At 46.4% G+C, this 22145-nt stretch overlaps 1 protein-coding gene across 9 annotated transcripts in view; it reads left to right on the top strand.

The window, feature by feature from the left end:
• mecom (MDS1 and EVI1 complex locus) overlaps positions 1-22145 on the top strand; it is an 87653-nt gene that overhangs the window by 51492 nt on the left and 14016 nt on the right. For 3 of the 9 annotated variants that reach the window (XM_029255629.1, XM_029255628.1, XM_029255627.1), the window contains exons 2-6: positions 12216-12350; positions 17952-18054; positions 18181-18364; positions 18650-18797; positions 19010-19163. In XM_029255629.1, the coding sequence (XP_029111462.1) occupies positions 18006-18054; positions 18181-18364; positions 18650-18797; positions 19010-19163 (535 nt within the window). In that variant the 5' untranslated portion in view covers positions 12216-12350; positions 17952-18005. Of the gene's footprint in view, positions 1-12215; positions 12351-17951; positions 18055-18180; positions 18365-18649; positions 18798-19006; positions 19188-22145 lie in introns of all 9 variants that reach the window. The other 6 variants (XM_029255626.1, XM_029255625.1, XM_029255622.1 and 3 more) reach the window with 4 other exon arrangements.

Here is a 22145-nt window from a genome sequence, read left to right as displayed (position 1 = left end):
AGGTAGCATGGCTACACACATATCAGAGTCTGCACCACTCTTCAAACACTTTGGAAGAGGAGGGAGCTTTGCCCCAGGGAATGATGGGCTGTAGTAGAGCTCTACAGGCATCAAGATAAACACAGGCTCTTGTCTTGAATCCGGAGATGTCTGAAGCACTCGCTCCTGTCCATGTTCGCACGGTGCACCTCAGTGTTTAGGTCAGCCATCTGTCGCACACCCCTAAGTGACAGACCTGCCAGATCTTCAAAGCCCTGCTCTCAGACAGGACCCTCTCTCATTGTGAGCTCCTTCCCCGCAGCAGTGTCCAGCTGTTCTGGGCATCCCGATCTCAGCCCGGCTGTTCCGCAGTCCTGCCACTTCAGGTGGATGGGTGTCCCTGGGTGCAAGTGTGTGTGTGCTGTGCTTTGGGGTAGAGGCCCACGATCAAATCCAGTGGGCTTTCCATAGTGTTCTACTACGCTCCAGAAATCTGGTAGTCAACTGAGATGAGGAGCGAAAGCAGGATGGTGGCTGTCTGCTTTATTCAGCTCTTCCATTCGTTCCCGATTAATACGACACGCGTTTATTTGTCGATCCTGAAATTGCTCTGTGGTTTGTTCCTCGGCAAGCTGTGCTCATAATCAGGCAGCATCTAATTTACTATATTTAATTATTTAAAACCATGTGCCTGATTTAAATACGTTTTGTCTAAAGTGTACGTTCAGTTGGTCTCACCTTAGCCGCAGCAGTAAACATCTTTCGTTGTGTTTAGTGTATTTCTCTCTGACCGGGGTATAAGTCACAATTTTTTCTTTGTGATAAACTTAAATGAGCAATCTGGAAAACAGGAAGAAAAGCCTGACCATGAAGAAGCAAATATTTTTTCCTGAAGGCAAATATCATTATGTATGTCTGAAAACATAGTTCAGGATGAATTTGATGAGTGGTAATGTGGCACCCACCGGAATATAATATATACCAGAATATAATATAATGCCATAAAGACACTTTCAGGCTTCTGCTTATGACTGGCTCTAGATGGAGAAGAACATACAGCAGGAACCGCAAGAAGGAACATCAAGGCCCCCGGTGTTCACCGGAGGGACCCCTGAGCACGCAGAGCTCCTGCGCCACACGCTGTAATTTTGTTTAGAGTGCAGGGGATCCTTACTGTAGGGAGAAAAGCCGGACCCCTCACACAGGTCCTGTCCCGGCGTCTGGTCTGTGAGCCTCCTGACCCTTTCAGGAAAGCGTGGGGGGGTGGGGGGTTGGGGGCTGGGGGTGGTTCGTTAACAGGCCGGCTTGACAGATTGCCACTTAAAGGGGCTGTTCCTCAACTTCAAACACGGCATCGCGGATCAACAGGATATTGTGCTCCACGGTTTGTGAGCCGCAGCCGGCCGAAGGGGCTGCCTCTGTAGCGGAGCCATTAGAGCCTAAACGGGTACTAATGAACCCGTTTCCTGTACAAACCGGCCGGCTCCAGGGGACTCTGAACAGCCTCTGGTTTTAATGGTTCCACAATCCCAGTTAAGATGCTGGGATTTATCCAGGAGTCCGCACTGGTTCCACCAGACCCCTTGGAAAAGTTAATTACGCATGATTAATGGAGTATTCTCCCTCCAATGATATCTGTGACGGGACAAAGCTGTCGCAGGCTTGTCAGGCTGGATTGGAGCTGAATGAGTATTTATGTGATCACATGTGATGGGCCTCCTCTCTCCAGCCCCAGCCGTCATCAATCAAGGCCTGCTGCTCGCAGTAGTGGGAAATTGGTCTATCAGCACGGCTGCTCCCACCTCCCTCCCCATTCAATCAGCCCTCGGGCTACAATGCTTCTTTAGCTCTTACTTCTGACCAGCGCAAGGGTCATCGGAGGAAAGTGGGAGCAGGAGCCGGACCCATCCATTACGGCTCTTGTTTCTCTCAGTGGCAGCCGGACGGCGGGATTCTATTAGAGCGACATCTATTCAGTACTGAGATTACACCAGAGCCGTTCCTCCGGAGCCCCCGCACACCCACACACACCCCCGACTCACTCTCACGTCCGCCCCTCCGCAGACCTGCTTCCACCTCTGCCCCCTTTCTCCAGGCTGTTTTACACCTCATCATAAATGTTTTTTTTTCCCCTCCTCTCCTTTTTTGGAGATGCAATAATGGTCCCACTGAAGAAAATACATAAATGCGGCAGAACGAGGGTAAAAGTGTGGAGTTAGTGACCCTTGACCCGTGCTTTGGTAAGATGCAGATTATTGCCTGTTGGTTAGATATTAGTGTGGCTTTTGCGGGGGCACTTGAGTGCTGCAAGGCTCAGGAGTGCCATTTCCACCTGCCTTTCTCCCACAGCGTAAGCACACGCCCTATTACATCATAAACATGAGCCAGCACGGGTTTCATCATAAACATGAGCCGACGGAGATTACGGTCGTGCTTTTCTGTTGCTTAAGAAGCTAATTTGTTTTCCTCCACAAAAAGACTCTTAATTTACTTAATATGTGTTAGCACTTGAGCGAGCGAGCAGGAATCCTGTAAGGGTCGTGACCCTGGGTGAATAGATGGGGGTCCTCCTGCCACAGTGAGAGAGAGACACGGCGCTCCTGTCAAACAAACAGAAATTTAATACGTCGCATTCGCCGAGGATGTCCACAGTGTGTACGCACTCTCCGGGCTTGATTACGTATAACTTCACTTCTTATAAACAGTCTCAGGGAACAAATCACTCCCAGATAGAGGGTGAGGGATGCAAGGCAGGTGGCGGCCATGTAAAATGTCTTCTTTATGCGCTTGAGGTGGAAGGAGGGAGTGTGTCGGTGGGGGATGAGTGGCTTACGTGGCTCCTTTTCTCATTCTCTGAACTTTGCCGCGCTGCCAGTTGACATGACAGCAGAGCCTATGTCCTAACGTCATCACACTCCCCCCAGCTCAACCCCAATCGGCAGCACCTCACACCCTTTTTGTGCAGCCTGACCTGGAAGGCTGCCTGTGTTGCCGAGCCTGTGCGTCAAACCCCCTGTTCAGAGCGCTCTTTAACTCATGCAAAGTGCATTCATGGAAAAGCTGCCGCTTTTTCTGTGCAAACCTCGCCTGAGGGATCCCACCGCTTATACCAGCGTCCTGTTGCAAAGCTGGTCTCCTCCTGCTGCTGATCCTGTCTTCCTTCGGGGAAAGACTCTCTCCAGGGTCTGTGGTGCCAGGGTGGGCGATGCACACATGGCACTCCTCCAGATAGAGTCTCCCTGGTCATAGTTCATCGGCGCTCCATCACTCCAGGCCGAGGCGCACATCGATCCCCGTGTCCCTCGCCGCACGACACCACGTGTGATTGATCCCCAAATCAGTCCTTCACATCACACAGTGCCATAAAAACCAGAACAGTCATCATAAAAGCTGATTTATCTTCAGCAAGCCTTCACTGCTGGTTAGAATATTACCCCAAAAGTGTATGACATTAGAATGATTGGTATTGAATTAATAAACCTGCGAATGTCATTCAATCAAGTCTGACTTAATAAATGTGATTCTGTATGACTGGTTTAAAATCGCATGATTAGCCTCTGCCCACAGATGGAGGTAAATTTAGGGTTCAAACGTGACTACAGGTGGATCTGGACTTTAAGCAAGATTCAGATATGCTTGGTACCAGAGCTGATGATAAAAGCTTTAGTATGTTTACTTGTAGTGAGTCTCCAAAAGAGTTTGTTCTCAAGTCTTAGTAGCCTGTTATCCTTGACTGGATCTGCTTTCCAGCAACAAACCAATGAGCCACTCATGATCCAGTAGTTAGATCATGGTTAAATACATACCCTTAGCTAAAGTGTATGGCTTTTCGATAAAAAAAAAAAGTCATTCTCCATCTTGCAGAATGGATCCGTGAGCCCTTGACCTGGGGGCATGGCTGTACTCACTGCAGTAAATTGGAGTACCTGGTTTAAAGCGAAGGATGGAGAACAGTGAGGAGCGGTAGTGGGAAGAGGTATGTCATGGAGGAGTAGCATGGAACAGTAACACTGAGAGTTTCCGCTGAGGAATGGTATGGAGAAAGGACGTGAGCGGGCAGTTCAGAATGGGGGCGGGGGTTCAGATTGCTCTTTTGAGGAATACAGTGAATGATGTCAAGGGGCTATTCTGAGGAGTGTTATGGAGTGGCAGCAAAAGTGCATGGGCAGAAATCCCACCTTGCGTTGCAGTCGAAGGTAGTGTTAGCCATGTGGCCTTGTGTTGGCTGGCTTCAAACTTGTATACCCAGAGGCGGCATGAATCCTAGAATAATATCATGTTAATAGGTGTACTGTATCCACTCTAAAAAGCACTATTTTAAGATCTGTTTTCTTAACTGCATGTGGTAGTCCAGCCGTTTGGAACCGATCTTTTCTTACATCTGCATGCCCTTTTTCTCTCTCCTCCACACATCACCAGCTGGAAAGAGTTATACCTAAAAGCCACACCACCCACACACACACACACACACACACACACACACACACACACAAACAACACACACACACAAAACCTGTGCACACAAATCGACAGCACACACTTCCACACTTGCTCAACACGTCACACACACATACACCATCCCTCTATGTATGTGTATTAACACAGTCGACAAGAATAACACCCTAAACCCATGCATTCCATCCCTTGCTAAAAACAACCTCTACAGATAGTTCTCAGTTTAGTTCTCCCTCTTTCACTCTGCCTTGCACAAATGTTCATGAATCGTTATTTTCAGATGAAAATCAAATGTGATAATAAATCCAATGATCTCTGTAACACCAGCAATCCACATGCAGACTGCATACACTGCCGCCACCCCTTTCAAGAAGCAGCATATGAAGAGCTGTATACACACCTCAGTTGTAAAGGACACGTCCATCCAGCTGAATTGCTTTTCACTGCACCCTAACATCAGTTTCGCCCTGCTGTTACAGTACAAAATGAATGGATTTTTACTGATGAATGTGCACAGTTACCATTCATGAGCTCAAAAACTCGCATACAGTGACAAGGGTGGCACAAGGCGCTCAGGCAGCAGACACCGCCCTTTCAAACAAGTCTTGTCCCCACATTAAAATGATTTTTTAAAGTTGCTGCAGTGTGTTAGAGGCTGGCGTTCATTGCATTGCATACGCTACACTTTAAAAAGGGCCAGACAGCTCAATAAATGTAATAAATGTGAACTTCCCTGTCCTCGGATCTTCCCAGGTACGCTCAGTTCTGTCATTCGTACATAAAAGCTCCTCTAAGAAGGATGTATACGAGTGTTTAAGAAGCAATTTGTTCTCCCTGCTACAGAGAACAACACACACTAATTAACCCTCCCCACCTCCCTTCCCGAACCGGCACCCCTCCAGCTCAGCGGGCCTGTTTAAGTTTCCAGAATTGTGCCTGCTTCCCCTTGCCCCCACCCGCGCCAGCTCAGCTGAATTTATGTTTTAAAAACGTTACCTTTGACTCTGCAGCAGACTGTGTCACACCCCATGGCCTCTCATACTGGGCCCCGTGTGCAGGGGCCGCGAGGAGGATTTCACGCGCTGTCTCTCCGCAGCTTCAGGAGCTCTGGACCTGCACACGCATACCATCTCCACAGCTGCGCTCATAGCTACTCTTGCTCTGTGTGCAATATTCTCGTGGTGCTTCAGTTCCACTGACCGATACTTAACTCACCCTAAATTAATTCAAAATGCAAAGTTCTGCTATATGTCGCTTGACTTATGGAATGTTACATGCCGTACGGGGCTAACTGGATTGTGAGGACGAAGGCCCTGCTTTGCAAAAACCGTACATGATATTCATGTTGAGCAAAGGTCAGTGTGAAGAAAAGGTCTAACTATCAGCATCGGTGACTTACATTTAAGAGCCTTGTTGAGTGTTGGGGCAGCAGACACCATATTTGGATTTGGATGCTGTGGGTTCAGATCCCATCCTGACTGGGAAAAAAATTAAACGTAACAATTAAAGAATCCAGCCTCACTGTAACACGTGTTTGTTCCCCCACCCCCTTTTTTCCCCTCATACTTTTGCTTTCTTTTGTTGTTTTGGTGCGCCGTCGTTCCCCCCCGGCCGAAGGGGAAGGAGGGCCGACACAGAGGCACAGCCGAGCTGTCGGGGGGGACGAATGGCAGCCGGGGCGGCGCAGACAGTGCAGAAATGATGGGGCACTAATTCAGAAAACACACAGGGCCCTCTCCTCAAAGGCTGCAGAATTTGTAGGAAATCATCCCTCTCTCCCGGAATGCCTGGCTGACCCCGGCAAATGAAAATAATCAAAAGTAATTAGAAGTGAGCTGGTATGGTCCTGAGAGCCCCAGGCGGGAGGGTAAACATGGCGGGCGCGCTGCGCCACTGGGAAGGGCCGGGCCGAGGCAGGGGTGCCCTGACCTTGTCCACATAAAGCCGTGATTTATGAAGTGCAGGGCAAAGCGGCGGGGCTTCTGTCTTCTCCTGGAGAACCAAATTACTGAGGTGGAGATTAACACGCGCTGCGCGAGCTACAGGCCCGCTTCCAAACCAGGGAAATTTTTATTTACATTTTTCCCCTTTCATTTCCTCCTGGGCCTTTTAATGGTAATTGGCCCGCAAGGAGGCTCCCCCAAAGCATGGATTTTAGGGAAAGAGGGCCTTCTTGTGCCCCTGGGCCCTTCGTGGAGCACAGGGTCCGTTGCCGCGTGCCTCCCGGACCGGGAAATAAGCAACCGTGGCAAACGAAGGCGTCCCTCCTCTTAAATACCCGCTCTTTTACACCGAACACGAGCTGCTGAAGCGCAACAAGTGCACGGTGTATTAACCCCGAAAAGAGTCGATATGAATGAAAGCTCCGTTCATATGTTTTTTTTTCCTTCAGTTCGCGGGTTTCGGTGCGTTAATAAAATGGAGGAAACGGGACTTTCCTCCGGGGCTCGTGGAGCTCAGTGTCGGCGGGAAAAGAAAAGGCGGGAACACCGGGGTCCCGAATGTGCTTGCGAGAGCTCTGCTGGAGGGCATTCGCGTTCACACACACACACACACACACACACACACACACACACACACACACACACACACACACACACACACACACACACACAGAGAGAGAGAGAGAGAAAGAGTGTCGTTCAGTGTTGTTGCACACCGTCCTTAACTTCAGCACACAAAATACGTGCAGCAGGAAAGAATCGTGACAGGTATTTCGACAATACTGAAAGGGTTTCTCTCACTTTTCATTTGCTCGATAGTTTTTACAGTACAAGTAGATTTCTATTTATTTTTTTTTTTTTTATTTATTTATTTATTTATTACTCTTTTAACAATGCCTTCGTTAGCCGGCTGTATCGTCCTGATTATATCTACGCGTAGGGAGCAGATGGTATTTTTTGGTATTTCAGCATTCGCCCGTGTAGGTGGGAGGTCGAAGTATTTTCTGCAATTATCATTATTATTTTAAATTCGTTCATTTTTCAGCGTATAATGCACAGAAATTCACATTTATTGAACACATGGTGAAATAGTGCAGCCGAGCTCCTTCCTCTCCCTGTGTGTCGCTATAGGCTATGGGCCAGTGGAATAAGATAATACTGTAAGGCGAAATAAGATTTTCCCTAAACAAACAAACCTGGGAGTTTTAAATGTGCAAATGGAGCGCAAAAATAAGTAAGTGAGAAGAGAGACGGGAGAGAATATTGTACTTAGACTGTCATCGGCGTCAAACACACCGGTCACCGTCGCACCACTTTCATACAAAAAAAAAAAAATCAAACAATACATTTACATTTATCCATTACACCGCTGCGGACTGGGATTTTACTTTACACAAATCGTAAAAAATAAAAGAAAAATATACAGAAGATACTCGCTATTTAAAGAGACACCAAGAGGGAAACACGCCGGGAGATTTAAACAAACTGGATATGTTTATATATAGCCAAAAATAATTTATTGATACACAGTCTTTATAGTTTGCTTGTATTAGCAAGTTTTCACTCATAATACAGTCATATATTTTAGAGTTGAAATAAAAGAACTCCACGAATGAAGCACACATAGAAATGGGCTTACACACACACACAGAGTACATAAAAGTTTGTTTTTTCCCCTCTCTCTCTCTTGCCAGGTTTGTGTTGCGTTTTTCACATCCAAGCTGCAAACGGGATCATAACGTGATTAATTTTTGGTGATTTACACGATGGATTTTAAACGCTGCTCCACTGCCCACCCTGATCGGCCGCCTCCGTTTAGACGTTGTGTGTGTCTTTCCGCCGTTCGTTGGGCCTCGTGTTTTTGTTTTGTAATGTAAATCCTCACATCACTTACACACTTAATGCATCTGTGTGTTTAATTTTACAAGTCCGCGCGTTTCGTTTGAACTGTCCGTCGGCGAGGTTTCGAACAGGTCAGAGCGCCATCTCCCGGTGCCGCCTCGAAGTGTGGGACGCCTCCTAATCCGATCACTTTTACCCTAATTTACCCCCTGACTTGGTTCTAAGACCACAGACCCCTTTGTTTATTCAGCACGGTTTCCTCCTTTTCAGCAAGGGCTCGGCAGTCTCTATCAAAAGCCTCGATCAGATCCACGGAGCCCCAGCAATCACCTTCCCAGATTACTTGTATTTAATACACAATGCATCATAAAACAAATCCCTCATCCTGACAGGAAGAAAATAGAACAGCTCATAGCTCGGGCTTTCCCAATTTATGGCTAAATTAAAAAGGGTTTCAACAATGGAGGAGTCGAAGAGAGGCAGGAAATCAATGGCCGGCGGAGCGGGGCCTCCTCGCGGCTTCTGAGCGGCGCGCTCTATGGGAATGGGAGGCGCGCTGCCGCTTATTTACACACGATTTTTCCTGTCCCTACTACGTTCGCTCCGCGATTTTCTGAAACAATGGCCATTATCTGCGCTAGAGGTTCAATGTCACAGATAGCGGGCCACGGAGACATATTAATCACAGCGGTGTGGCGTGACCCCACCTCTGCGGGCTGTGAGAAAGGAACCTGTCCTGCGCCTCCTCGTCCACTGTCCGCCCGCCCGCCCGCCGCGAATTCCTCTAGAGCCCCGTAAAACGAGCGCCTTGCACTTTCTACACCTTCACGCGTCTGCTTCCCATCCGGCGTCTTAGCGCACTTAACGCTTCCCTCCGCTTTCTCTCGTAATTGCTTTCATGGAACATTCTGCGTATCACGCCGTCTAATGGCATGTCTACTAGTATTATTAGCAATCGGTATTTGTGGTCGACCGGGTTAATTCTCAGACGCCTTGTCGTCGGAATGTCTTCGAATTGTCTGGTTTAGATACACGTTGCCTAAAAGTTGTTATTAAAAAAGAAAAGAAAATGTGCGAAAAGTCATCTGGTTTAGAATGATGTGTGTGATCTGTGTGTGCGACGGAGGGAGCAGGTGCAAGCACAGCACACAACTCACTCGGCATCGTGTGTAACAGTAGAACAACAAAAAAAAAAAAAAACAAAGTTTTTGGAAGTTTTGTAAACAAGCAAAAATGAATGTGCCGTTTGTTTGATGCAAAAAGTAACATTCATAAGGCGTTCTTCGAACTTAAGACTTATGCAGATTCAGGATTGTATTGCTGTTCGCGTGACGATCAGTGAAGTGTAAAGAGAGACCCCCCCTTCCCAAAAAAGGAGGAAAAAAGTTAAAAGCGGCCGTCTATTAAAAAGGATGTAAAGCGGAGAAACGAGCGAGGGGGGCAGTGTGTCCGCAGTGAGGCGAGCAGGACCTGTCCCCGACCCCTGCGTGACCTCTGCTCCCCTCCGGCTCCTCCGCGCTGCTGTCACTTTAAAAGTGTACGGAGGGGATCGCGGCTCCGCCGGCGCGCGCCGACAGCCGGGACACTTCCGAGCGAGCGCACGGCATGGACGGCAGAGCAGGATCCTCTTTAAAGAGACAGTGTGTGAGATAGCAGCACACATCACTCGATCACACCCCGGAGGAGGAGAGCAGAGGGAGGGGAGAGCGCGAGGTGTGTGTGTCTGTCTGTCTGTGTGTGTGTGTGTGTGTGTGTTTGTCTGTCTGTCTGTGTGTGTGTGTGTGTGTGTGTGTGTGTGTGTGTGTGTGTGTGTGTGTGTGTGTGTGAGAGAGTGAGTGAGTGAGTGAGTGAGTGTGTGTGTGTGTGTGTGTGTGTGTGTGTGTGTGTGTGACCCTGTCCGAACCCACGGCCCTGCACTCGACCCGAGCGGACTCGGAATGGAACCTATTAGCATACGGAGGGATTGACCTGGTGTCCACCTGGTGACAGTGACAGAGAGCACGTGAGCGACAGTGTCCGCGGCCGGAGGAGGAAAAACGCGCATCGCCACTTCTGAATTCTCAAACTCTTTTGAAAGAGGGCTTTTAAAAAGAATGCGGGACAGACAGTTAAGAGTGGGAGCACAATGAACGAGCATCGCAGTTATCTGTAATCATCTTCATCAGTGTTCGTGAGGAGCGCGCGCGTTCCCGTCGCTCCTCACCGGGACTCAGTGTGACCTTCCCTCTTAGCGAGCAGACGCCTTTCTCACGGTAAGAAAAGCTCACTTGTTCGCTTCGCTTTTACTGCTTTTTTTCGTCGCCGATCGTCCGTTTAAAAACGTTCCTCTGCACACATGAACGCCTTGAGAACGTTCCCGAATTATTCCTGAAAAATACCGCATCGCGTCTCACACTCAGTGACTGGAGTTAAAAATGCACGTAGTAACAAATAAATAAAATCAATACAAAAACTAAACTGCGTGGTATTTTTTTCTGATTATGAAATAAAAACGTGCTTCTATACAAAAGTTTTCCCAAGACCAAAAACTGCTTTAGTTTGGCTTTCAGCGAACGAACGGTGTCACTTTGTTTTTAATTATTATTGCTTCTGTTGGTACGAACAGAAGACGGGGTTTGTTAAAATATTTCTCCTATTTCCCGTAGCCCACTTAAATAGCGTTAGTGGGTGTTATTTTAATACCCTTATCGTGTTCTTATTATATCTCCGTTTTACTTAATATCTCAGGATTAAAATCGCACGACGTCCCGTTTCTCCGTGTTTCTTGCGTTTTAATCGCACTTTTTCTCACTTATTTTCGTCGCGTCTTTTTCGTCACTCGCTTTCGATTTCTCTTCAGCAAGTTTTTTTTTTTTTTTCGCTGTTAAAAATGGAAAAACATTTTTTCCCCTCTCATTACATTCTAGTTTTCTGTTGTGATTTTTATGTAAAAAAGTCCGTTTTTTATGCCTTCAGTGGCAGTGAAAAAAATGCGAAATATAATTAATCCGCTTTGAAATATTTAACGTTATTATTATACCTACGTTTTTTGTATTATTAATATTAATAAAACGAATTGAACAGGCTTATTTGAAATGGACTGGGAAGTGAAAACTGAGCGCAATTTGAATAGAGTTTATGTGTTATGAAGCAGCTGGAGCATAGAAGTCTGCAGTATTAATTTTAATTCTAAGAACTGAATATGGTACAGTGTCTGCTGAAGATGGGACGTTATTCCTTAAGCGGTGCCCTGTATTACCATGTTTTTGCGAATGTGTGGGTCAGGAAAATGTGTGTAAACTTTGCCTTTGTTTTTGTCCCGCGCGACATTCTAATTAGAGTCTTTTGTTGTCCGTGAACTTTCGGTGTGTTAATGCAGGTGACCAGTGATTGAAGAAATACTTTTTATTCCGATGGCAGATCTAGTCTTTTCTCTTTAGCACTATTCGTTTTCATACTTTTTTTTTCTGGAGAAATAAATCAACATTAAATTACTTATTCCAATTAATTGTAAAATGTTTTCTTCCAAAGTGTGTGACTTTTTTTAATTTCTTTTTTTTTTTTTTTTAAGTGCAGCTCTTGTAATTTCTCAATATAACTGTGCAGCCATGTGTACTCAAAGAAATGAAGCAGCTTTCATTTTAGAACTAAAAAGTCAGGAATTTTAGAATTAACCCTCAGCAGATGTGTTAAAAACAAAATACATGATCGGATTGCTTTTTTTGTGATTGGTTAGTGGGGAAAAATACACGTGTGATTTTGAGTGAAATGAACAAGTTTAATATATTCGGTTCATAGTTTTGTATATTCAGTGCAAACACAAAAAGCTGAGCCAATGTCATGTTTGTAACATGTTGGCACGCGTGTGGCTTTATTGTCAGAATGCAGACACACACACAATGCCGATGGCTTCTTCGTGGGAGGTACAGGGTTTGTCCGAGAACACCTTTAACTTCAGATATGGATCAGAGTGTGATGCGCGCTCCCCCCCCTCCCCCCATCTATCTCCGTGTGCAGGTTCTGGACGAGTCGGGCCGTGTGAAGTCGAGCGCGGATGCCAGCAGGTCTGATACAGGGAGCTGGCTGAAGCACATCCAGTTCGCCCCGCTCGCCCACCAGCACAACCTGACTGCGTGCCAGATAGATGATCAGGTACGTCTCCAGGCCGCAGCCTGCTGCCTCACGCCCGGCTCGGCGCTCGGCTGAAGGTGTTGTTCTGATCTGGCTCCCAGATACGGCGCGGCCCAGTTCCCCTCGGCGACCGCCGTGTGTGCGTATCGCCGTGTTTGCCTTCTCTAATTGTGTCTTGGCTTCAGCGTGAAGGACCACAGGGCAGGCTCAAAAGGCAGAGCTCTGCTGATACTTCCACGCTCTTCCTCCACTTACATAATAACCTCGCAGCTATTCCAGGAATGCCACGATGCTTTTCTCAGCAGCTGGAAACATAGACGTTCTCTATTAACCTGGAGAAGCTACTCGCGAGGGGGCAGATTATGGGTTTATCTCCTGGGGAAGTGAGCGTTCCCCCCCCCCCCGTGCTCACGAGTCTTCATGTGGGTCTTTTCACATTTCCCTCTTCCACGGTAGTCTCTTTCGGAAAACAAGGCCATAAGATTATGCAGGGCATTTTATCACGTTGAGAGGCCTGCGGGATTTGCTTCAAGATTAAAAAGAAAAAAAAAAAACTTTTTGTGTTTGCATACAGCACCTTTTTTCTTTACTTTTAACGGGCAGTGCACAGAATTCTCAAAGTAATGAAAGTGACACCGGCTCAAATCGCTTAGTCAGTCGTGAAGACAAGCAGTGGCATGATTTAAATAAGGGCATAATTGGCTTTAATTGTGTGTGAGTCAGCTGGCGTCTGTAAAAAATGAACAATGGCTTAATTAGTGCAATGGCACACAACGCAGTGTCACCCAAGAACACAAAAGAAAGCGCGCACACACCGAACCTGCACTTTTGACATGGCGTAGGAATCTTAATTAAAGTGTGTTCAGGTCATCGCAGACCATTATAAAATATGCCAGTATAAATGCTCATCTGGCCTTGAACGACATTTAATGGCACAGTTTTTAATTTTACCTGCTATTAAACATGTCAGAGTCAACTGCTCGTAGTTTTACTACCAAAGGAAATAACAATCAAATAAAAATGCTTATTGCCAGGAATCAACTTTTACTGAAGATCGATTTATTTATTACGCCACCATGGAATTATCTGAAAAAGTAAAATTCATTCGAACTATTTTTCTGTGTAACATACAGTGTAAAATTTCAGTTTAGGGTCCGACCCCCATGCCCAAAATTGAATCTCAAATTCATGTTGCATCGCTGTGCTGGCATGTGTGTAGGTGTTCCAGTCGTCTGAATGCGTGTGGTTGTTTTCGTTTTTGCCGCTTCCTGTGTCCTGTGCTTTCTTGGATTCACTCTGTCACTCTAAACGCACCTCAACGCTAGTCTTCTGCCATGAGCTCGGGTTCGACCTCAATCACGTGAAGACTTTGACTGGTCTGCTGATTCGTCATAACAAACCTGCTTCCACCAGTGCATTTCTGTCCAAGCCAAGCACATTTCTGCTGAAACCACATCATGTACCGCTTTATACTGTACACCGTGTTTACGTTCATAATCGGCAATAAACAGGTAATACATCCCGTGTTCTGTAAGGCTATTTATAAATTATTTTACCGAATTTGCACAATGGAGGAAAGAAGTGGAGATTAGGTTAAGAGAGCGTGCGAAAAAGGAGAGGGGGGTCCGTCACTCACCTTTATTGTTCACGATTGCCCTAATAGTTGTTTTAATTACAGTCATTTTAAGCAAATGATAGTTGTTTGATTCTCAGTTGAAGTTAAGTTTAACTAAGTTTTTTGTTAAGGTAAAGTCAGTGGTGTTTCCTGAATTTCGGTATCAAGGTGGAAGGTACAAATACACGAGAAAAAAAAAAAAAAAGATGATACTGCAGCAGTTTATGGAGAGTGAAAATATGAGATTTAAGCTTTTTTTAACATTTAAATCCATACAGAGTCTGTAGATGGAGTCTTTGAATTGTAATGTTTTGATTTAAACTACAGTTTAAGTGCGTCCATCACCTCCTTCATTTTGATATTCAGACGGGTGATTAATAGACCGGCATAGATATCGGAAGAATAAAACAAAGTGAAGGTTTTGAAGGTTTACCTCATTCTGGCATCTCCAGCTTAGAGACCACTCAACACCCACCAGAACAAGTACAGCTGCAGGAAAAAATAAAACAGCCGCTCAAAACTGTACCTGCAGCGTAAGGCCTACTGCATTTACTGTATGTATTTACTGTGTGTATGTATGGATATGTACATATGCCTAAGAACAGCTGGTAGTGTAGTGGTTACAGCTACTGCCTTTAGACCCAAAGGTTGCAGGTTTAGTGCCCAGCTCTAGTACCCTTGAGCAAGGTACTTACACTAAATTACTCCAGTAAAATTACTAAGCTGCATAAAGGGGTAAGTAATTGTAAGTTGCTTTGGAGAAAAGATTAGGTTAAACTAATTAAAGTGTATGTAGGCACTGAATTTTTAGTAAATATTTTTGTGGTTTTTCTTCTGTCTTTTTCTGCTTTTCACGCTGAAAGTTTCTGTTCGCCGAACTGCTGTCTAGAGTTTTCTGCTCACTGTTCAGGTGTTGACCCAGCGAGAAGGTCAGGGAAGGTCTTTTAAAGAGGAGTCACACCAGTACCTGGAGAGAAGGGTGTGTTTGACATGTCGGTGTGTTTGTTTTGCTGATTAACCATTGCAAGGTATCAAACCCTTGGTGTAATCGTCGTTTTTGGGTGATGCCCCGCTGTCCTCTGCCGAGCGTAAACCTTTACTATTTATTAGAGTTTAAAAAGTTAGAATTAAATTTTGAGGAAGGGAGGAAGCTGAGGTCGTGTGTGTGTGTGTGTGTGTGTGTGTGTGTGTGTGTGTGTGTGTGTGTGAGAGAGAGAGTGCGCCGGCATACCTGTGTATCAAAGGAGCAGGTAATAAAGGTTTGTGGAGGATCCGCCTGGAGCTTTTGCAACTCTTCTGAAGTAGCTTCTGCATTTTTCCTCGGGCCAAACATTCATTTCTACTCTCTGCCACCGTCCTTTCGCACCCGACAAGAGTTGTGAAACACCTCAAGCTGGTACACCGTTAGTAAGGTGAACCCTGGAGGGCGCAGCGTAACGCACGTTGGACCAAGAGGAGCGCAGCTTCGCCCAGATTCATTCAGGGATTCTACCGTACTCCAGTACACTGTTACGGGATGCTTACGGCGACATCGTTGGTGTGTCTTCAGTGTGATGTCGCTCCAGGCATTTTGATGCTTTTATTCTGAGAACGTGACAGAATTCAAAGTAACAGGAGTGTCCTTTAGTGGGACGCTTCATTTGTCGTTCTCAGTCCACTCTAAGCTGCTCTGATAAATATGTGGTTGACTCCAGATCTCAAAAGAAAAGTCAGCACTAGATCTGTGAGAGAATTTTTATAAACTTTAGACCACTTTATATACTAATACAGGGCCCTTTGAGGACCCTTGTTAACAACTGTAATGCTCGGCCTTTCAGGTGTATGATGGACTCGTACATATTTCCATCTCCTTAGCGTGTCACAACGCAACTACATCTTTTAGTTATTTGATTTTTGCGCTGATCATGATTCAACTTTACCGATTACAAAAATACCACAAGTTCTTATAGAGTCACAGTTTTAGCCACAGAATATTACTTTCTCAATTTTTCTTAGATTTTTCAAGAATTTGTGAGAATTTTTGCTCACACATGTAAGGAAAACTATATTGAGAGATTTTAAATGCCATTTATTAACCAAAAAAAAAAAAAGTATATATTCTGCACCTATCAGAACATTCTAGAACATTCTACAAAGCACTGAAACATTCTAGAACAGTGCTGAACAGTAGCATCTATTGGGAGATTCTAAAAGGCACTAGAACATTATATAAAGTACCATTACATTCTAGAAAGCATTAGATGCTAAAAGGTGCTGGAATACTTGGTGCTTGGGACTTGGTGCCAAAATTAGCTAATTTCACAAATGTGGAATATTTTCCTAAAAACTGACATACAGTATGAACTATCATCAAAAGTATGTCTAATCTAACAAAACTAAATGGGAAATGGAAAAAAAAAATAATGTAACACTTCTGATACATTGTGTTATGACCTGATTCAGCTGTGTTGCTGATATAATAATAATAATAATAATAATAATAATAATAATAATTCTAAACGAAACTAGGGAAAAAAAATGCCAGTATTTTTTCAGTGGCACAACAGAGAGAAGCAGAATGTCCCTGAGCACAATGTGACCGTTACCCTGAACTTCAGCGACCCGTTGTGTGTGTGCGAGGGAGTGTGTGTCAACGCGAAGAACTACGGCCACTCTGCGTATTTTTCTCTCAATACTGTGAGCGCTCCACACCACGGCAGCGCTCGACCCAAGGATCCGCCAAGTATCGGTCTCCGCTAAAAGGCGAACACGGGTTCTCAGACTTTATCTCAACTGCTCTTTATTGTTTGGAAGTCACAATATTATTGCAGCGAGTCGGTGTAAAAGGTGAAGAACGCCTTTGCTATCTGTGATCAGCAGGAAAGGGGTCAGGACTCTGTTCTCGGGTCGCGCTCAGTTCCCTGTATTCTTTCTTAAACAATAGGGCACCGTTTTATCCCCGGACCACTGCAAGCAGCGCTTTGTGTTCCTGCACAGATGATGTCATGCTGAGGCATTGAAAGGTTCGACTCAAACTGTCTTCAAGGGTAACGTCTCTTTAACCTCTGCATTTCCGAGAAGTTGCAGTCACATTCCAATAAGTCACAATCCAAATGTCAGCGCTGCGTTGTACAGGAAGCTAATAAGTTAAATGGGGTGTGGATGCCGGGGGGTAGATATTTTTGAAAAAAAAAAAAAAGATTGGTTCTCAATTGTTTGGACAGCGCCATTGTGTTTGCGAGGGAAGTCGAAGGATCTCAGAGGCTCCGCCGTGTTCCCCGTGCGTATGTGATCGCAGCTGCGGTGAAACATCGGTGCCCCTGTCTCCGAGAGCATGAGAACCATCCCCTGTGTTTCACTCGCATTCTCTGCGTCACGACTTCGCCCGTGCTTCATCTCCCGGCGCGGCCGCCTTTCGTCGGTGCTTCCAACCACGTCCTCACGCAACATCCCTCCTTTTTTAACAAACATCCTCAGTCTTGGCCTCTAGCGGTTTGTGATTGGGGGCAACAGGTGGCATAGTGGTGAGAGCTGTTCCTCTGGTCTTATAGATCCTGGGTTCAAATCCCAGCTGTTGCTGTCGTACCCCTGAGCAAAATGGTACCAGTTAGAGGTGCTCTCTGTGGGCTCAGCAGTTGTGGGTTTGAATCCCACCTCTGGCTCTAAAACTCTTGAATGAAGAACTGACCCCAAGTTGACCACACTGTCTAAAGGGGTTAGTTATATTCAGTGATTTAACTCTGACATTTGCTCTGAAAGAAACTCAGCTAGCATAATGACTGCACCAAATTTAAAATAGTTGAACACTGAGAGTCACTTTGGACAAAAAAGTCTGCCAAATGAAAAAAGGTGTAAGTGATTTTGATGACTACACAATTTACATTTAGTCATTTAATGGACGCTCCTACACAAAGCAACTTACAGCGTTAAGCTACTTACAGTTATTTACCCATTTATACGGCTGGGCAGTTTTTTCTGTACATGCAACATGTACAGATAACCAGATTTTTCAATCCTCTGCTTCACAGATATTCTACAGAGTCACACAAAGTATTGAACCTGGAGAGGAGCTCTTACTTTTCATGAAGGCGGAGGAGTATTCGTATGAGGCCATGGCACCTGACATCCACGGTGAGTACGAGCACACCGAGTGCGGAAGCACTTCTCTCCATCAACACACACGCGCGGCGCCTGCACGTGTGCCCATAAATGGGAAACATTAAAGTACGCAGTGTGTTACACGCTCTGTTGTCACAGAAGAACGGCAGTACCGGTGCCAAGACTGCGACCAGCACTTTGAGTCGAGGACAGAGCTGCAGGACCACCGGAAGCAGCCGTGTGGTACCCCTCATTCTGCTTTTTCTCTGGCGAACCCGGAGGACAGTCCCCACAGTGCCCAGGAGTGCAAGGACTGCGACCAAGTGTTCCCGGACACTCAGAGGTTAGGAGCGTCGTCCAGAGATCGAGATCGGTCTGCTCTTGCGCTCATTTACAGGAAGTCGACGTTCCTGCGACTTTAACTTTGTTCAGTGGTCCGGACTCTTAACGTTATGTTTTTTGTGGCTGGGCTAATATGTTTATCCATTTAAACGGTTGGGCTGGTTCAGTCCGCTACCTTTCTCAAGGGTCCTACAGTGGGATCCCCATCACTGTGCCAAAGGGCACCCTCTGATGTTGTGCACTAGACAGACTAAAGGTGTCCCCTGTGCGCTTTTTCGCGCTGCAGCCTGGAGACACACGCCCTGGCACACTCGGAGGAGCGCGAGTACAAGTGTGACCAATGTCCGAAAGCGTTTAACTGGAAGTCCAATCTGATTCGCCACCAGATGTCACACGACAGTGGCAAGCACTACGAATGTGAAAACTGCTCAAAGGTACAGTGAAGACTGCAGCAGAAGTGTGTGCGCGCTGGCGTGTGTGTGTGTGTGTGTGCTTTTCTCTTTGGATGCTAGTCTATCACCGTCTGTTTGTGTGTGTGCATGCACGCAAAGGACACGCTTTTCATTGCCGCTGCTGTCACATATGTGCATTTACAGTGGTTCAGGAGGGTGACCCTCCCTTTCGTTGCCTCGCCCCTCCCCAGCAGGTGTTCACGGACCCCAGTAACCTGCAGAGACACATCCGTTCGCAGCACGTAGGGGCCCGTGCGCATGCCTGCCCCGACTGTGGCAAGACCTTCGCCACATCCTCGGGCCTCAAGCAGCACAAGCACATCCACAGCAGTGTCAAGCCCTTCATATGTAAGTCACTCAGACCCTTCATATGTAAGTGTGCATTCTTTTTCTAGTTCTTCCTTAGACAGGCATGTCTCCATGTTGCTGTGCTGCTCGCCGGAAACTATTGCACTTGTTTACTCTGCTGTTGCATTCTTGTGTGATTCACGTGCAATAAAATTTTTGTTTGGTGCACGGAGGCCTTCCAGTTGAACGCTTTCTTAAACCCTCTGCACCACTTCCCTGTAACCAGACCCGTGAGCAGTACTTGAAACGATATGGTGGGCCATTGCCTACTGGTTTAAAATCAATTAGTTTCTCATTTATAAGCAAATGACACTGATAATACTCATTGTAATGTGCAGAGTCTCTGTGGGAAAGCCAGTAAAAAAACAGAAATGCTTTAACTGCCTTTATTCTCCAGGATGGATCCAACGCCCTGCTGTATTCTTTCATGGTTAATGTTTACTTCACAGGTACCTTTGCCCCACGTGACTTTCAGGTAGTCTATATTCAGATATCACGGTGCAATTTTGAGCCGAGGACCTTTCATGCGTCGAATGTGACGGGCGCCGAGCCGTGCTGCGGAAACACCGTTGATAAGCTGCAGTGTTTGCGGGTGTTATCGACCGAGCACGCACCGACTGACACCTGCAGACACCAGCTTGCGCACTCGTTCATGCCGACTTGCACTGAACTGGGATCACGCAGATGGAACTCCATGGTGTAGCGCCCCCTGAGCCCTAGGGTACGAGAACATAGACGGATCCCTCATACTTGAGCGATGACCATTTCCCTCTTTGTGCACGCAACGACGTAGGTGCAAGCCGCTCCAAATAGCTTCCACGTGCATGGAAGCGGTACGCTTAAAGTAGGGTTCAACTGAGGGTCATCAATGGACAATATGGAGGCTGCCAGCTAACTGGTGTTGAACAACCCCAGCATGTTGCTTTAACTGTGTGTGTGTGTGTGTGTGTGTGTGTGTGTGTGTGTGTGTGCGCGCGCATGCGGGTGGATGTCTGTCAGAGAGCCTGTCTGTCTCCGTGACTTAAGACTTCAGCCCGCTGAACTCATAAATCTGCGTATGCTGCACTTGCCAGAGCCATTAGCCCACAGCGGGTGCCTCCGAATGAAAGCTGTTGCATCAAGCACTCTGTCATAATTCACTTTTTGTTAAGTTCTCAGAGCATATTTAGTGTTTGAAATGTGCAACGTGTGTTTACAGTGCCATGTTACAGTGTGTAGAAAGTGGAAAGACATCTGGCTGTGCCATGTGGAGAGGAAATTGCAGGCAGCCAATGGAAAGTTTTTCTCCAAGGTGTGCCCACGGCCTGTTGCCGCTTTTGACCGCACAACCAACCAACGTCAACAACCGCTTGTCCCGAGCGGGGTCATGGCAAGCCGGAGCCTACCTGGCAACACAGGGCGCAAGGTCAAAGGGGAAAGGGACACACCCAGGACGGGACGCCAGTCTATCACAAGGAACCCCAAGCCGGGCTCGAACCCCAGACCCGCCACACAGAGGTCACCAACCAATTTTTAGCACACAGTTCAGGTCAATTTATTTTTCTGAGGAACCCTTGTCAGTGGAGTGACACTGAGTGCCACAAAACTGACGCTACTGCAGAAGTCAACAAAGAACCCAACCATTTCATATCCCACCTTAGTTCTTCACCACACCATCGTAAACGTTTTCAGATAAATAAGATAGTAGTATTGCTCAGTATGTGTTTCTAAGTTTGGTTGTTTTTACGTTCCTATTTTTGTTTGAGACGTCCCATCTTAGACCGAGAATACAAACATTCGCAATATTTAGTCAGCGTTCACAACGGAGCGGGTCACCAAGAATGATCGAGCGTGAAGAGTTTTGTATGATGAGCTCGGGTGCGTGATGTCGGAAATGTAGTGTGAATGAGGTGCGATTCAGCGCTGAGTGTGCGATGCTGTGATTCGATCGGGTGCGGATTGTTCAGAATGCGCGATGTGAATAGCAGCACGTGGCACGGCTCTTGGGAGGTGCCCTGTGTCAGGGGAAACGGAGCATGACACGTGGGGTGTGTGGTGGGAAACAGAGTGTGAGATAGATTCCAGGGTCTGTGTCAGGTGAGGACCCGGAGGGCCGGGACAGAGGGGGAAGGGGAGGCTGCTGACCGCCCCAGTGGCTTCTCAGGGACGGCGCTTCAGCAAGGCCAGGAAGGGAAGCGTCGCACGGGAGCTGAATCCATGGGAACGAATTCTGCAGGATAGGATTCATTCAACTCAGCTTCCTTCTCCGGCTTAAAATAGAGCAATTGTGCAGCGCGTCTTTGTGTCTCTGGAAGCCTTTGTGTATCTCTTGGCCGCTCGGGATCGCACCCGGACGCTCTGCCTGCGTTTCGGACTCCGCGGCAGTGCGTCGGCTTCTTTAACCTCCGTCCAGCAAGGTTTAATTCCTGCAGAAGAGCTGAAGAGCACAAGGATGAAACACACTGCTCATGTTCAAAGGTGTCAACGCGTTTTAAATTTCAAAGGAAGAAGAATTTTTCAAACTTACTGTCATACAGTTACTCATAATGTTGAGGATCCAGGTGCCCACAGCCCTTCTTAAATAAAATGAATATTGAAAATTGAAGGTATAGATGTTGTGTTTATTAGGCGATGTATTGCCTTGTGTATTGTAAAAAGTTGATCAGACTGAAGTGACTGCCCATCTCTTCATGACGCTGTTGCAAGGATATAAATGAATTTTGTTTGAAATGCTTTGGGTGTACTTTTAGATTCTTTACTGTAAGGACCTCTTTGTGTTTGTATTAAATGTCACTGTGTTGCAGCTAATCTGACAGTGCTGTGTGCTACCAGTTGTGGGTCTGTGACAAGTGGCACAGAGTCAAAGTGTGGGTGGAGGGGTGGGCACAGTGTGATTGAGCTCTACGGTCCCAGCCTGCCCCTCGTGTCTAAAACAACACGTTGACAGCAAAATAATGGCTGTGTCTCAGTTTCACACTGCCTAGGATTCTGTTACTACACTTT

This window comes from Scleropages formosus, chromosome 10 (assembly GCF_900964775.1).
Source record: "Scleropages formosus chromosome 10, fSclFor1.1, whole genome shotgun sequence".
Taxonomy (NCBI): Eukaryota; Metazoa; Chordata; class Actinopteri; order Osteoglossiformes; family Osteoglossidae; genus Scleropages; species Scleropages formosus.
This window is presented reverse-complemented; position numbering and strand designations above follow the sequence as displayed.